General features: G+C 43.0%; 1 protein-coding gene across 4 annotated transcripts in view; it reads right to left on the reverse strand.

Annotated features, from left to right (window-relative positions):
- The window catches only part of LOC134227333 (lutropin-choriogonadotropic hormone receptor), a 146,282-nt gene that overhangs the window by 46,433 nt on the left and 84,141 nt on the right, over nucleotides 1-15,708 (reverse strand). For all 4 annotated transcript variants that reach the window (XM_062708742.1, XM_062708752.1, XM_062708734.1 and 1 more), the window contains one exon: nucleotides 11,728-11,802. In XM_062708742.1, coding sequence (XP_062564726.1) covers nucleotides 11,728-11,802 — 75 coding nt within the window. The remainder of the gene's footprint in view (nucleotides 1-11,727; nucleotides 11,803-15,708) is intronic.

The following is a 15,708-nucleotide window of genomic DNA, read 5'->3' on the forward strand; positions in this document are numbered from 1 at the left end:
CGTGTCATTCTTTATACACAGTGATTTTACCTAGCCATGAATCGGGCGCGAAAAGTAGTACAAACTAACTACCGGCCTACCGGGCGCGCAATGCAGAACACAATATTTCGACCGATCGCGCGATCGTCGTTCTGCTGTCCGAAACAAGAGAAATCTCGCACTGACCTGATTTTTATTACCGGCCGCGCAAAGCAGAACACAATATTTCGTCCGATCGCGCCATCGTTCTGCTGTCCGAAACAAGAGAAATCTCGCACTGAACTCTTCTCCAGGATTTATAAAAACTGGCGAAAAATCAGAACAATTTTGGCGTAAGCAAACAAATTTGAGGAAAAAATATTCAGTTTAGTGAGTTGCACGCGATTGTGTCCCAGTTGAACTCCGCCAGTATAAGTTTTTCAAGCAATTGTATATATGTAATAAAATGTTTAATCAATGTTTGAGCTGTGTTATGAATTGTGCAGTCAACAATCCAGACGACTGGGTTTGCTTGAACCTTGAAATTAATTACGTTTATGGCAGCATACTCTAATTATCCCTCTCTATGTTGAAAAGGTTCCGGTAGTTCAATAGTTCAATAATGGTCCTTCGAGCCGGATTATTGGGAAACTATACGGTTCGAAGGATCAAATGTTGGGTAGCCGGCTTATCTTCGCGAACTTCCAACTCCACCTTCCTTTACTGACTTCCCCCAATGCCGTATTCTACCCTAATTGAGAAACGAAAAATGTCAGGAGTGAGAAGAAAGAAGGGCGGATTGAGAAGTGAAAATTAAGTATTAAGAAGTAAAAAGTAAGAAGTGAGAAGGGAGAAGTAAGAAAAGATAATTAAAAAATAAAAAGAAAGTTTAATGAAAACCACATGGACTTAAGGTATCAGTTTCCTGTAAACTGAAAAATTATTGACTGTTTTATTTCCTCTTTTGAAAACGTAAACAACAATAATTTTGGCTGTAACTTTGATGTCTTCTAACACTTTTCTTGCAACTTTCACCAAAAGAAGTGGAATTCATTCGAGTTGGTTCCGGAGTTTACCCGGATTTAAAATGAGTGCTCGGATTTGGCCATTTTCTTGAACGCATATTTCGGAAATTATTTATTGCCTGATTTTCTCAAAATTGCACGCGGCGAACCCTTCATGAAAGGTACCGCCGCGCTTTCTGCACCCCGTTTACTTGATTCTTATGGGCGAATAGCATTGCGGTGTATCGTTTGGCGCAGCCGTACCTTTCGACAGTCATTCGCCGCGTGAAGTACCCATTTGGGAACATTACAAACGCCGCGCAGTGTATCATATCCAGAAAATCTGACAATAAGATATTCTGCATGGAAACGACGCAAAATGCAGCCTACACACGGTCAAGCAGTTTGACCAAAATTGACTCCACCCTTAGTTTAGTCAAGCATCCACCATGTTCCACAAACAGTGGTACGAACACTCAATTTATTCGGCCAACAATCGAACCGAAGCACCAACTTGAACACCAACCATCAAACAATATATGGAGTTTGTGCGACTTCACCACAAACGCTCAAACATGTTCGCCAAACCTTGACTCCGCCCCCGACAGCTTCAACGAAAATCAAACCGCTTTGATTTTTTCTAACCGAGCCACCAACTGTCACACACTCTAACTAACTAACTAACTAACTAACGGACTAACGAAATTCATAACTGGCGCCCTATGAATGTTCGACTAATTATTCCACCAACAGTGCTTCTTATACGCAATTACCTCCCCGAGTATCCAAGCGTTGATGGGCGTTTGGTCTACATATCGGTCTTCCGACCTCGACGTCCATGGTTCGAACCCAGTCCTGCCGCACTTTACTTTTTTTAGATGAAAATCATCATTTATAAGGCAACATATTGAAATTCATACCGATTCCTTGCGGAAAATTTTCATAAGGCGTTTGATTGAAAATCATACGTCCATTTTCCTCAGTGCATACGTTCAATCAAAGCAGCAACCAAAGCGTTTTCTTGGGAGCGAAGTCAATGTTCGTCCAACGTGTTTGAGCGTGTGTACGCTACATAATCATTTTTTTGCAGATATTGTTGCAAAGCATGAAATGGTGGGAATAATGAAATCTATCTACCTAAAAGTAATATGTTTTTGTCTTTATCGTTTACTAAGTGCACCGAGAGACTGTACTGCCGCGAAACCGCAAGTCAGTCTATCAGTCTATGGCATGTATATACAGATAAGACTGACTAGCGGTTAGCGGCAATATAAGTTCACTCCAAGAAAGAACATTTTACAGGAGGTGCGGTGACCCATAGTATCATCGCCTCAGCTCGATAAAATGAGATGACGTCATATGCGCGTTTTTTTTTGGCATGAAGACAAATGTGGATGTCAATACTTCGGAGAGGGGCTGTGTTTATGCACTTCATTTGTTCAGCCTCTAGCAATCACTGCTAGTTCGCTGCATTCTCCTCATCATTACTGATGACAGTACGATTGCGTAATATCTCCACTACGACACGTTTTGCATTTGGCGCTCGTACAATTGCTCACACTTCTTAGTTACGGCACGGCTCTTCCGATACGGTTACCTCGATCATTAGGCATCAATTGCCGAGGTCGGTCTAGTGATTCTGGTTGAAGGATGGGTTGTTTTCCCACGATCAGATACTACTCATCATCTTCGCTTACTGTCCAGCGCCCTCTGGGCTTCACGCCATTATCGCTGCAACGATAGTATGATCTGCGTTACTACTCTGGGCACCATGCTGCACGTATTCTCATCTTCGCACATTTCCTGAACGATGTTGTCGGGGTTTATGCTACGAGTGCTGACCGTTAAGATCCAACTCCGTTCTGCCCTTAATAGTGGCAGTCGAATATCACGTGCTCCGGTGTTTTTTCGAAGTTCAGACAAGCCGGACAATGTGTCGACTCTGTGTGTCCGAATCTACGCAAATAGCTCTTGAAGCATCCATGCCCTCACAGGAACTGCGTCAGGAAGAAGTTGGCTTCTCTATGTTTTCTGTTTACCCACGAGTGCAGGTTCGGAATGAGCTGATAGGTCCACTTTACTTTCGAACTACTGTCCCAATCCTGCTGCCACTTTCGCATCGAGTCGACTCTCGCAATCTTGCGTGCTCCCAGCGTTCCACGTAGTCCACAGCAAGCACAATCTTCCTAAAATAAAATTTTTATGGGAGTCATGCTCATGCCTACTATGACGAAGACCGCATCCATCGATATGGCCCGGTACACACTTGCCACCCGTATAGCCATCAACCTGTACGTGCTGTTGAGCCGTGTCAGGTTCCTCTTCGTGATTGCTCCTGCAGCCCAGACGGGGGCACCGTATCTGAGTACAAGTAGAAACGCTAGCTAGGTGTCTCCTCTTTCTGCTACTAATCGCAGACGTAATCGACGTGGCTGTTGAAGTTGAGCTGGTCATCGATCATCACCCCCAGATACTTTACTTCTCGCTTCGACTCGATTGTGATTGTAGTCTGCTGAACTGCATGAACATGAACATGATTAATGAATAATGGGTTATTTAATCATTATTTATTGATCACTATGCAAATCCTTCAATTTGATTATTCATAATCATTATTCATTAATCATATCGATCGTTAATCATTAATCATACACATATTCTGTCAACATTTAATCACGATCGGTAATCGTTAATCAATCATACTTCAAACGTTTTATTCATTATTCATAATCGTTAATCTTTGTATAGAATTATTTTAATCGTTAATCATAATCATTAATCATTGTCAAAAATTAATAAACCTTTAATCATAGAGTTAAATTATTTAACCATAACCAGTAGACCTCTTCATGTTTTCAATAAGTATCAAAAATTCAACCGGTCAGCCCAGAATCACAATTCTTATGCTAAAAAAGCCTCCTCTCAAATTTTCAGCTAATTCGGATAAAATTTCGAGGTGGCTCAAGTCGATTTAGTGTTTTTGGGCTATTTTCAATTTTGAAAAAAATCTAACGAGAGATATAAACGCCGAAAACCATCGCAACAACCTCTATATGGAAGTTTTTGGTGTGCTCTACAAGTCTTGTGAATATTGCGATTCGTTCCGTTCACGTTTTGGCCATGTTAAAGTGATTTTCAAGCTTTAAAGTGCATAAAAACACTCTTCCCCCTTAAAGTCGTTGTTCTACAAAATTCTTGAATTTATGACAAATCATTGTTAATTTATTATATTTATTTTCTTCTTTTTTTCCTGGACATTTGAGTAATATAACTTCTTATGTCTGATTTACCGTTAAATTCTTAAAAATCAGAAGATGAACATTTATCATAAATTTGCACGTTGGGATTACGTCAAACAAGTTGTTCGAACAAAGAAGCTTTAATTTCACTTGTTACTGCGACGCACTAAATGGTAAAAGCATACAGACGTTTGATGAAATAAACCAAATTTGGAAGTCGTTTGTTGTTAGGCTTCTGTGTAGATAGCTAATCTGTTGAGGATGACTTGCTCCAGGAGTTTTCCGACCGTGTCTAGCAGACAAATAGGTCTATAGGACGATGGGTCCCCGGGTGGCTTACCCGGCTTCGGCAGCAATACTAGTTTTTGCCGCTTCCAGTGATCGGAAAAGCTTCCTTCATGCCTTCATCTATGCACTTCTACAACGTGGTACGGAACATATCCGGGATCGTCTGGATCGCTGCTTTTAAGACCAGGTTGGAAATACCATCTAGTCCAGGAGCTTTGTTAGCTTTTAGGCTTTTCGCAGCAGTGAGTTCCTGATTCGTAAGCAAGGCTGAATCCGTACTGGTGTTATTCTCGCCGTACGGTGTGGGTGGCCAGACCGTTGGCTCATGGTGTAGAAACAGTCGTTCGACAATTGCCCCAAGCTTTTTTAGGTACCTGTCTGGCGGTATCGATGGACCTCTAATCTTTGCCTTAGCGACCCTGTGTGCATCCTCCATGGGTTAGCATCCGCGTAACGGCAAAGCTCTTGCATGCAGGCTTCCTTGCTGAGCCTTATTTCCTTTTTGAAAGCAGCCCTTGCTGCGCTGAACACAGGTCTACGCTCTTATCTTTCAACATTCTTGCGGGCTCTCCACATTTTCCTCCTTGCTCGAAGACAGTTTCGACGGAGTTCGGCGATCGTTCCATTCCACCAGTAGACTTGGGCTGCGAAATGGTGAGTTGACATCCGGGAAGGGGCGCCTAACATAGCTCTGATCCTCACAAGTTCCAATATTCACGCTTCCACGGGTCTTCCGATGACAATTGACCGCCAGCTAAGGTTTGCGTACTTGACCCGACTGATCGAGCGTCTGTCCACCAAGGAGGTGCGGCTCCAACAGCGTATGTTCTGGCATCCAGCGGCTGAGTATGAAATGCTATTCTCCGGAAGCTATACCTAAGATGGCAGCCCCGTCCCGGTGGATAGGGAACCTTGGGCCAACAACCTACTGTTCTCGAAACATCAATTTGTTCGAGAATCCGATAATGAAAGAATACGAACTGATTTTACGGCGACGACTCTTAGCGCGAAACAACGGACACGAATAGGAACATGGAATGTTTTAACCCTAGCCCAGCAGGGTAAATTGGCACAACTTGCAAATGAGGCACGCCGCATGAAGCTTATGAAGTGAACCTATAAGTGAAAGGATAATCGTTGCCAGATTTAGAACACGGGTCCAAAACCTTACTATAATCCAATGTTACGCGCCAACAGATGCTGCCGATCTGCAAGACAAAGCGAACTTCTACAGTCAACTCAATGCCGTCGTAGATAGAATTCCGAAGGGTGATATCAAGATCTGTTTGGGCGACTTCAATGCGAAGATCGGATCCGACAACTCGAACCATGAGCGCATTATGGGACGCCATGGTCTCGGAGAAATGAGCGAAAACGGAGAGCTGTTCGCAGAATTTTGTGGTAATAACGACATGGCGATCGGGGGATCGCTCTTCCCTCATCGGCCGGTTCACAAGGTCACGTGGGTCTCCCGTGACGGCTTCACAGAAAATCAAATCGACCACATCTGCATCAGCCGAAAATGGAAACGGAGCCTTCTTGATGTACGGAATAAACGTAGTGCCGATATCGCGTCTGATCATCACCTCCTCATCGGCGAAATACGCCTGCGCATTGCGCGGATTCGTCGGCAGGAGGAAAGAGTTGGAAGACGATTCAACACACGCCGACTGGAAGAAGCCACGGTGAAACGGTCCTTCGTTGAAGAACTGGAGACGCGTGCTGCAGATATTCCGGAAGGTGGGAGCGTGGAAGACCAATGAACCGCCATCAAGAATGCCTTCATCGCCACCAGCGAGAACAATCTGGGCGAACTACGCACCCAGAGAAAACAATGGATCACCGATGAGACCTGGAGGAAGATAGAGGAGCGAAGAGAAGCCAAAGCCGCGATAGAGCGATCGAAAACCAGAGGAGCCAAAGTCTTAGCACGTCAACGATACGCGGCTCTTAAGAAGGAAGTAAAACGCTCATGTCGACGGGACAAGCGAGCGTGGGCAGACTCTCTGGCCGACGAAGCAGAGAGAGCCGCCCCAACCGGGGACATTTGCCTCCTCTACGATATCTCACGACGCTTAAGCGAGGCGAAGATGAATGCAACGATCCCTGTGAAAGACGCGAATGATCAGTTATTGACCGACCCAACTGACCAGCTGAAACGCTGGTTCGAGCTCTTCGAACAACTTTTTCAAGTGCCAGCCAGGCCATCACCACCTCGGCATGATCTGCCTAGGATCCGACGTATAACACGCGTCAATACCGAAGCTCCATCACTGCTAGAGATTCAAACAGCCATCCAAAGCATGAAATCGAATAAAGCCCCAGGGGTCGACCGCATATCAGCCGAGATGCTCAAAACTGACCTCATGACATCCGCTCAACTACTGCATCGTTTATTTCGTAATATCTGGGACACCGCAACTTTCCCGGTCGACTGGATGCAAGGTATCTTAGTGAAGGTGCCCAAAAAGGGTGACCTGACTGTATGCGATAACTAACGAGGCATTATGTTGCCGTGTACCGTTCTTGAAGTTCTGTGCAAAATTATCCTAGCCCGGATTCAGGAGAAGATCGATGCGACTCTCCGGCGGCAGCAAGCCGGATTCCGTGCCGGAAGATCCTGTGTGGACCATATTGTCACGCTCCGCATCATTCTGGAGCAGGTCAACGAATTCCAAGAGTCCCCAAGACTTGGTATTCATTGACTACGAAAAAGCTTTCGACCGTCTCAATCACGAGAATATGTGGGGCGCCCTGAGACGCAAGGGGGTCCTGTCCGACCCTATTCGGGTCGTAGCTGGTGTGAGGCAAGGATGTATTCTATCACCGTTACTGTTCCTCATCGTAATCGATGAGATTCTGGTAGATGCGATTGACCGTGAACCAAACCGTGGGCTGTTATGGCAGCCTATAACCATGGAGCACCTAAACGACTTCGAATTGGCTGATGACGTTGCACTCCTCGCGCAACGGCGCTCTGATATGCAGAGTAAGCTCAACGACCTTGCCGACCGCTCTTCCTTGGCAGGTTTAGTCATCAACGTCAACAAAACCAAATCGTTGGATGTAAACACGGTGACTCCTTCCAGTTTCACAGTAGCCGGGCAACAAGTGGAGAATGTTGAAAACTTCCAATATCTTGGTAGCCAAATGGCGTCAGACGGCGGTACCAAGATAGACATAAGCGCACGGATCAAGAAAGCAAGGGCTGCCATTGCGAGCATCTGGAAAAACAGGCAGTTAAGTGAACGCACCAAAATACGAATTTTCAACTCTAACGTAAAATCTGTGCTGTTATACGCTAGCGAAACATGGTGTGTATCAGTGGAGAACACTCAACGGCTGCAGGTGTTCATTAACAGATGCCTGCGGTATATATAATTCGGGCCTGGTGGCCTCACAACTGGATCTCAAACAATGAGCTCCATCGTCGTTGGCACCAGAGGCCGATAGCAACAGAAATTCGGGATCGGAAGTGGGGCTGGGTCGGCCACACTCTACGTAGGGGCGGAAACGAAATCTGTAAACAAGCATTAGACTAGAACCCAGCGGGACATCGCAGCAGAGGCAGACCCAGAGGCTCATGGCGGCGAAGCCTCAATAAAGAAATAAAAGAAGTCGACCGAAATCTAACCTAACAGGTTAAAGCGATAGCCGGGCAACGCTCAGGATGGAGATCTTTCAAGTCGGTCCTTTGCACCACCGGAGGTGTACAGGATCCATAAGTAAAAGTAAAGTAGACTGGACGGTGTCGGACGACATGTCGTGGCTTTACTTTTCTCGGCATGGTTGCATCGCAGGCTCGAGTCAATGCTGCAATCAGCTCATCTGGACTCAGGTTTATCAGATTGCGCTCAAATCTAGTTGCTTCTGCTAGCATTTTCTTGTTAAAGGTTTCTGTTCCACCTAAGATCTTTGGTGCCACACTCGCGTGCTTGCATCGCTATCTTCTCTCCGACGCTGTATCGGCCCGCCTGATGATCGCTACGTGTATAGCCTTCGCAGACTCTCCAGTTTATGTTTCTCGTTAATGCAGGACTACAAAAGGTAACCTCTTTAACTTTGGAGATCACGAAACCTTCAGCTACACGGTACACGATGTTTTGGAAAGGATACCTCCCTAATGTACATATTTCGGTGGTTCCATCGTCATCCACTAGCCAATTGCTGTCTCCTGATGAAATACGGTATGGATCCAGAATGATTGCAACGTCACACTTCGATTCCCTTGCTGATTGCCACAGCAGTTGCTGTGTGGTATCACAGTGGTTGAGTTTATTTTATATTACCTCCACTTACCAGACATCGCCTGTTTATACGCTGGACATTTCTGACCGCCAGTAACGTGATATCAACATCCACCATTCCCACAGATTAGGCATTTTGGTGGCTTCTTGCAGCTTTGCGCTTTGTGGCTCTCATTTGTGCCTTATCTCCAACTACCGTCTTTGTTAGCTCCTTATATGATGAGCTCTTGTTCTTCGAGTCTTTTTTAAACAAGAAGATCATGTCACCCACCCGTGTGCGCCTGTTTCTCTGTACGTCCGCACCTTCAGTCCCTCAGTTCTGGAGCTGTCCTAATGGTCCGCATGGCCTCCAGATATTCTTCCTCGCTAGTCTTTACTAGAAGCGCTTCGCCTTTCTTTTTCATGACTTTTGATGACATTTTGTCTTATGCTCGCATTGATCCGACTATTTTCGTCTTCTTTTGGACCACCTGCCAGGGTGTCCTTCTGTTGCCGGCTGTGCGACAGCCATGCGTTTGAGTAGAACGTCTCTTTGTTTTTAGGAGCCTCCTGGTCTTTCGTCTCCGGGCGAGGACCTATGTCTCTTAGGCACGGATGCCGGTGTGTTTTTCGGTTGCACTAGCTTCTCTTTTCTGCTCTTGGTGGGCTCTTCCAGATTCAGTCCAGGTGTTTCCTTTTACAGCGCCGCTGATGCAAGGGCGTGTTTGGAATCAGTCAATTCTCTCCCTCGGCTTTTTCTACTCTTTGCGTTAGGTTGTGCCACTCTGTCATGGCCGACCCAAGAGCCCTCCGGATCTTTAACACCAGCTCCTTGATGTCCTTATGTACATTATGCTTCTTGTCGACGAACTCGTGGAGCTCTTCTGCCCAGTTCTTTTCTTCAGCTGTATTTGGGGCACGTTACAGCCGTTATTCGTGGACAGCCGCGATCTATCGCGTTGTAGCTGCGCCTTCTCGTTTAACTGCTGCTCATTATCATCGCCTGGGTTGCTTACTTGCGTTGACCTTCGCGATATTACCGCCTGACGCTATTCTTTCACCTTCTGGGTCTTCTGAGGCGGAGACCTCGTCAAACCACTTGTGACGAACGGATTCGACACACTTGCTCCTTCGTTCCTTCTAGTTCTAAATTGTTCTTCATGTCGAAAGGGTCCCCCCTCTGGATCGTTACCTTTGCCCGTTGGAGATAGTCGCCTATACTGATCCCATAGGTACCTATGCAAGCACTGAGGTCCATGCAAGGGTTCACAGTGTGTGCATATGTTTGTGCGCAAATAATGTCACTCATTTTTAGACATTTATCATTAATCGATTTGCTCGCAATTTGCATTAGATGCGGAATCCTGTCGTTTCCTATTGAAAATTGGCCAGGTCGAACAATAGGATCAAAAGTTATGGCTAAAACACTATTTGTTTTTTTTTAACACTGTTTGTGTGACGACTGTTTCTTTTGTATTTTAGTAAAAAAAACGGCTACTCAGTTTAAATTTATTATGTTATTTACCCAACGTTTCGACACGGGAATTGTGTCGTCCTCAGGGGGAAAATATTGTCATTTTTTGTCTATTGTTTGGTCTAACTTTAACTGTCACGGTTGAAAATTTGGTTTGTTGGTACATTTCTTCGGAACCACTGCACTTAAAAATGTTTGTACTCACTGGCAATGGCGCTATTTATATTTTTTAACGCACGAGAGAGACACCATCATCACTAGGTGGATTAATTTCGGTTTTTATTTAGGAAGCATTGAAATAACAAGGCATACTATTTTAATATTTGGTAATTCAAATAACGCATAAATTAGCAGCATGGTAGCAATCAACAAATCCCATATCAAAACGGAGCACATTCGTCATTATATGGACACCTTTCATTAGTTTATCACATAATTGCACAGTATTGAATTATTTTGAGCTTGGAACGGATTAAAATCATTCGGATGCATGCATTATTTACAGTAATCGAATAGTGTGATTAGATACGTTTGCTTTACCATTCGTTCCCATCACGACTCAGGAAGGATTATTTTTTTGTCGCCCCAGCCCCACCCCAAAATTTTAGTATCACAGAACTTCACCGTAAAAAAGTCATCTGAGACCATTTTTCACAGTTTTACACATGACGCGATTACATCTGTCGCGCTGGTGTCGTGTCCCTGTCGCTGAGTACTGCATGCAAGTTTCCATGGACGCTTCCATACCAATTCGACAGATAATCGCAGTTGCACAGCAACAGCGACAGTCGCATCGCGTGGACCCCGGGGCCTTTATGATTGCCTTCATTGCATTTTTTGCGTGGCGGCAGTAAAACACTTAATAATTTTGTAAATCTCATAATGCGATTACAGGAATATTTTTAAATTAGCTTTTATATAAGAATTCGCATCGGAGCATTGGAGTACAGCTTTGATCATTTGTTGCAACTTTAATTTGCGTGTTAGCACTTTCTGTTGTTGTGGGGAAATCGGAAATTCGCGGCTTTGTCCAGGAAAAGTATGCTATAATCGGTTGAAAAGTTTTTCAAATACAGTCATAATCCTACCTCATAATCAATAAGCCACACTCTAACTTCCATAAACTTACAGCTGAAGTCAAGGCGAGAAGTCACACTTTGGTACACCGAAAGCTAGCGTCAACAAACAACACTGTGATGATACGTGAGAACAAGATGATTTTTTGGATCACATTTCATATGTGGATAATGTGCGGGTGGTAGCAACAATAAAGATGATGTTGATGAAGGTAGCGATGATGATAATAGCGCACATGATGGAGGTAATCTGAAAAGTTGGTCCTATTTATGGATGAGTGTCACGGATCGATGATCCACGCAATAATGGAGCGCTCCATTCGTCCGTCGATTTCTTAGTGGATGATGGGAAACAGACCGGTGCCCAACGAAACCACTATTTGCTCACCGACTGTCAGTGGCAGTTCAACTGTGGGATGGCAGACATTTAAACACGAAAAAACACCTCACACGCGTACTCACACCATGTGCAGAATAATGTGAACCGAGAGCATTCGCATATCCGGTACCGCCAGCAGTCCGCAATGGATGATGCGCCTGTGGAAGAAAATAAAAAGGAAATAATGAAAAGTAGGAAAAAAATATGAGGTAAGTTGACGGACAGAAAGGAAATTTATTCCTTTTTTTAACGGACCTTGCCAGGTGAACAAAACACCATGGCCATGTTTTACAAAACGGCATGTGCATTGCATATCAAGTTGCTGGGTAAAAAATGTCTCCATGTAATCATGGCTTCCATCTTCCTAAGAACAAATAAGGAAATTCTCGAGATAATGTCAGGTACGTAATCTATAATTTCATCTCATCTTATTTCATATTTCATCTCAAAGACAATGTTCCCTGAGCTGCAAGTGCTGCAAGTGCTGCAAGCAGCTTTTATTTATATTAATATTTTTCTCCATTACCACTATTTTCTACGAATTCACATCCAGCTAAGGTATGTGAAGTGCCATGACTATTTGACCAGCCAATTTATTGGATCATGTAATGCTGTCAACCATTTGATTTGTTCTGCCCCTACTGAGTGAGTCAATTAGATAACGTGCTGTTTGGCATATTAAATAGTTTTACTCATATGGTCGTATATTGATTCAAATTATTCACTTTTGAAGTTGATTAATTAAGAAGGACTGCTGCAGTATTTTAATCAGGTGTATGCGGTATAGTACGATGCCCGTATATCCCGTACCCGACCAAAATTTCAACTTACCAATTCCAAAGCTGTTGGCTGCGACGTGTCCAAGCCATTCAAACATTTGCCTAGCACGTGCAAGCTCTGAAAACATTGGCGTAACTAATGAAAAATTCTAGGGGGGGCTAACTTTTTTTTAAACTATTCTAATTTACAACAAATAAGACAGAAAGTTTACCATGTTTGCTCGATTCAACTGATGTATATTGTTGGTCTAGCAGATATCAATGGACGACTTAAATATTCCAAATGATGTTCATCGACGCTCAGCCCTGTTTCAAAAATCTAGAAATCTCGTAGGATTCCCAAAATTCTTGATAGGTTAAAAAACCATAGGTGTTGCGCTCGCCGTAAATAGAATGTGAAGCATGATCCTGATTTTCAAAGGATTTTTTTATTTGCTTCGAACCCAGAATACATTATAAATTAAATATTAGTAATTCAAACTTTTTTCGCCAGCTTTCAATTCAGTGGCCTGACAATTCGGCGATCTGACCACAACAAACTAACCTTTCTTTTCTGTTAGAATATCTTCTAGGATGGTTTAAAAAAATCAGTTTCACATCCCACTACAACTGATTGGTCGTTAATTTTCAATTTAGTTAAAAAAAAAATGCGACAAATTAACTTATAGGCATTTGTTAACACATAGGAACATTTAACACATCTTTTCTCTCAGTAGGTCTGTTTCACGCCTACTGAGACATTTTCACTGGTTTCATTGCTGCAGCGACAATAGGACAATAGGAGCACAAAACAGATAGGTATCATAGATCAAACTGCGAATTTCAAAGTAGGCTCTTTGTTTATCAACCCTCAACAAACGGCACTCCTGTATTTCCAAGGCGAAGAAACGAGCCAGCAAAGCATGCGATACTGCTCTGTCTTATGCGCGTTGTTCAGTAAAGCTTAACTTCCACCGCTAGGTTCGCTAGCGTTTCAAAATCCTGGAAGGACCACATTTCGCGGCAATGATGCCTATATGTTATGTGATAGGAGCTTAGAGAATTAAATAGTATGCAGAGTTTCTAAAATCCATCCGAAAGAATATAATTTTCAGCTTTTAGTTACCTCTACTTGAAATCTAAGAGTTTTACCGAACCTTTCTCAGGAAGCCTACAGTGATAATAATGCGCTGCAGCTTTTAGGATTGGTATTAGGTTAAGATCATACGCTCGATTTAGATAACAATTACTCACAAACCCTGGAAAAACTTGAAAATCTCAACAAATTGTCCATTATCCATTAAGTATTTGTAATACTAATAAATAATATATTTTTTAATTCACTTGTTGATGAGGTATTTCCTTTGGTATTTCATAAGTTACAACGTGTTTTGAGGGGTTCAGATTTTGTCATGAGCAAGCCTTATAACAATGAATTATTGGCAGTGGCTGATTTTCTACCCGCTGCTTCCACATCCAGGCGCTATCGTATATGCGCCAATAGCTAGCATGAGCTAACCGCCAGAAATTTGTATGGTGAAAGACATCTAAGGCGGGTTTTCTCAAAATTAGGTTCTTTTCATAAAAAAAACTATTTGGTACCGTCAACTGGGGGGGAGATGATCGTTTTTAAGACAAAACATGCAATAACAATGTGTGTTTACATTTTAAATCGAAACAAATATTTTCAGAACATGTACTGGCTATACGTTGCAATAATCAACAACTTTAGTTTTCTGAAATGCGTTCGCATTTATTAAAATAAATTAAATTATCACACATTTTTTGAGTAATCTGGTTTGGGGTGAAGTTGATCAAGACAGCTCTACTAAAATCATTATGACCTAATAGTCAAAATACACTAGGTTATTTGTATGAATGTTGAATTTACTACGTAAAGAAGTCTACGAAGTCAAGATTTGAAACGAAAATAGCGTCATTTATGACTATCTCTCTCTTTCTTCCACAAAATACATTTTTATGATTATAATCGAAAAACTCGGATTTCTACCTAGCGGTAACATTACTTGAACGGAGAATATTGTTGACTACAGTTTCTTAAAAAAATTTGGGACTTTTGACTGACACATCAAATGATCATCTTCACCTCAATGATCATCTTCCCCCCAGTTGACGGTACCGGTTATGTAGGAAGGTGTCCACTACTACGCCTACCAAATATTTTTTCGATTAAGGTGCTTAATTTTGAGAAATCGAGCCTTAGCCATACTGATTTCAGAAAGTTAACTCCCAGTGTGCCGCTGTAAGCACGCTCAAAGCAGGCGATTCATTGCTCGAAGTTCAAAAACTTGAGCGAATTGATTCAACTTGCTGTAGTGTTTCGAAGAGAGGGATTGGATAATGAAGATAATCCTTTCTCTGCATTTACCCCTGTATATAATCAGTGGACTAGATATGTGCAATACTTATACAAAGTTACAAATTTTCTAGGGGGGGCTAGCCGGATCCTAGGTGGGGCTATAGCCCCCCCCTAGCCCCCCTGTAGTTACGCCAATGTCTGAAAAATCAAGAAAATTTCCTAGATCCGACCGGAATTTAAACCCATGTTATATTCAGCAAGTAAGTAAACGACGTGTTGGGCTCAGTGATAGAAATGTACTAAAAATTTAATACTCAGAGAAGTCGAGAAAATTTCCAATCCGAAAACTGCCTAGAGCGGACCGGGAACCGAACCCAGCCACCTTCAGAATGGTTTTGCTTTGTAGTCGCTTACCGCACGGCTAAGGAAGGTGCCTTGCTACAATAGATGGTAATTATCATCATCATCATTCATCCAACGTAATTTTGCAGTCGTGTCTTCTACATCATGGCAGGTGGTGAGGGACACCTACTGGGATATATTCGCTTCTGGTAACTAATTGCTATTTTATGGACGTATAGATAGGCTCAACATCAAGCGTTTAACCTACCAAAATCAATTAAATTCATCAAAAGATTGCCAAGACATCGCATCAAGAGGCAGCTAGCCCTCCTACAATGATGTCCATTTGTGCTAGCCGAAAATTTGAACTGCTGGAAGCTTATCATTATCCTCGCAAAATCTGGAGAATAAAGAATGATTATTCAATTAATGTCTTATAATTAGGTCAGGATGAGCCTGCATTTATCTTCTTTTTCTCCTATGGCTCTACATTCCAACTGGAACTTGACGTACTTACGTACTTACAATTTAGTGTTCTATTAGCATTTCCACAGTTAATTGAAAGCTTTCTACGCCCGCCAATGCATGAGTATGTATCCTGTGTGGCAAGTACAATGGATACACTATGTGCAGGGAGTCAAGAA

The sequence above is a fragment of the Armigeres subalbatus genome, chromosome 1 (genome assembly GCF_024139115.2).
Source record: "Armigeres subalbatus isolate Guangzhou_Male chromosome 1, GZ_Asu_2, whole genome shotgun sequence".
Lineage (NCBI taxonomy): Eukaryota > Metazoa > Arthropoda > Insecta > Diptera > Culicidae > Armigeres > Armigeres subalbatus.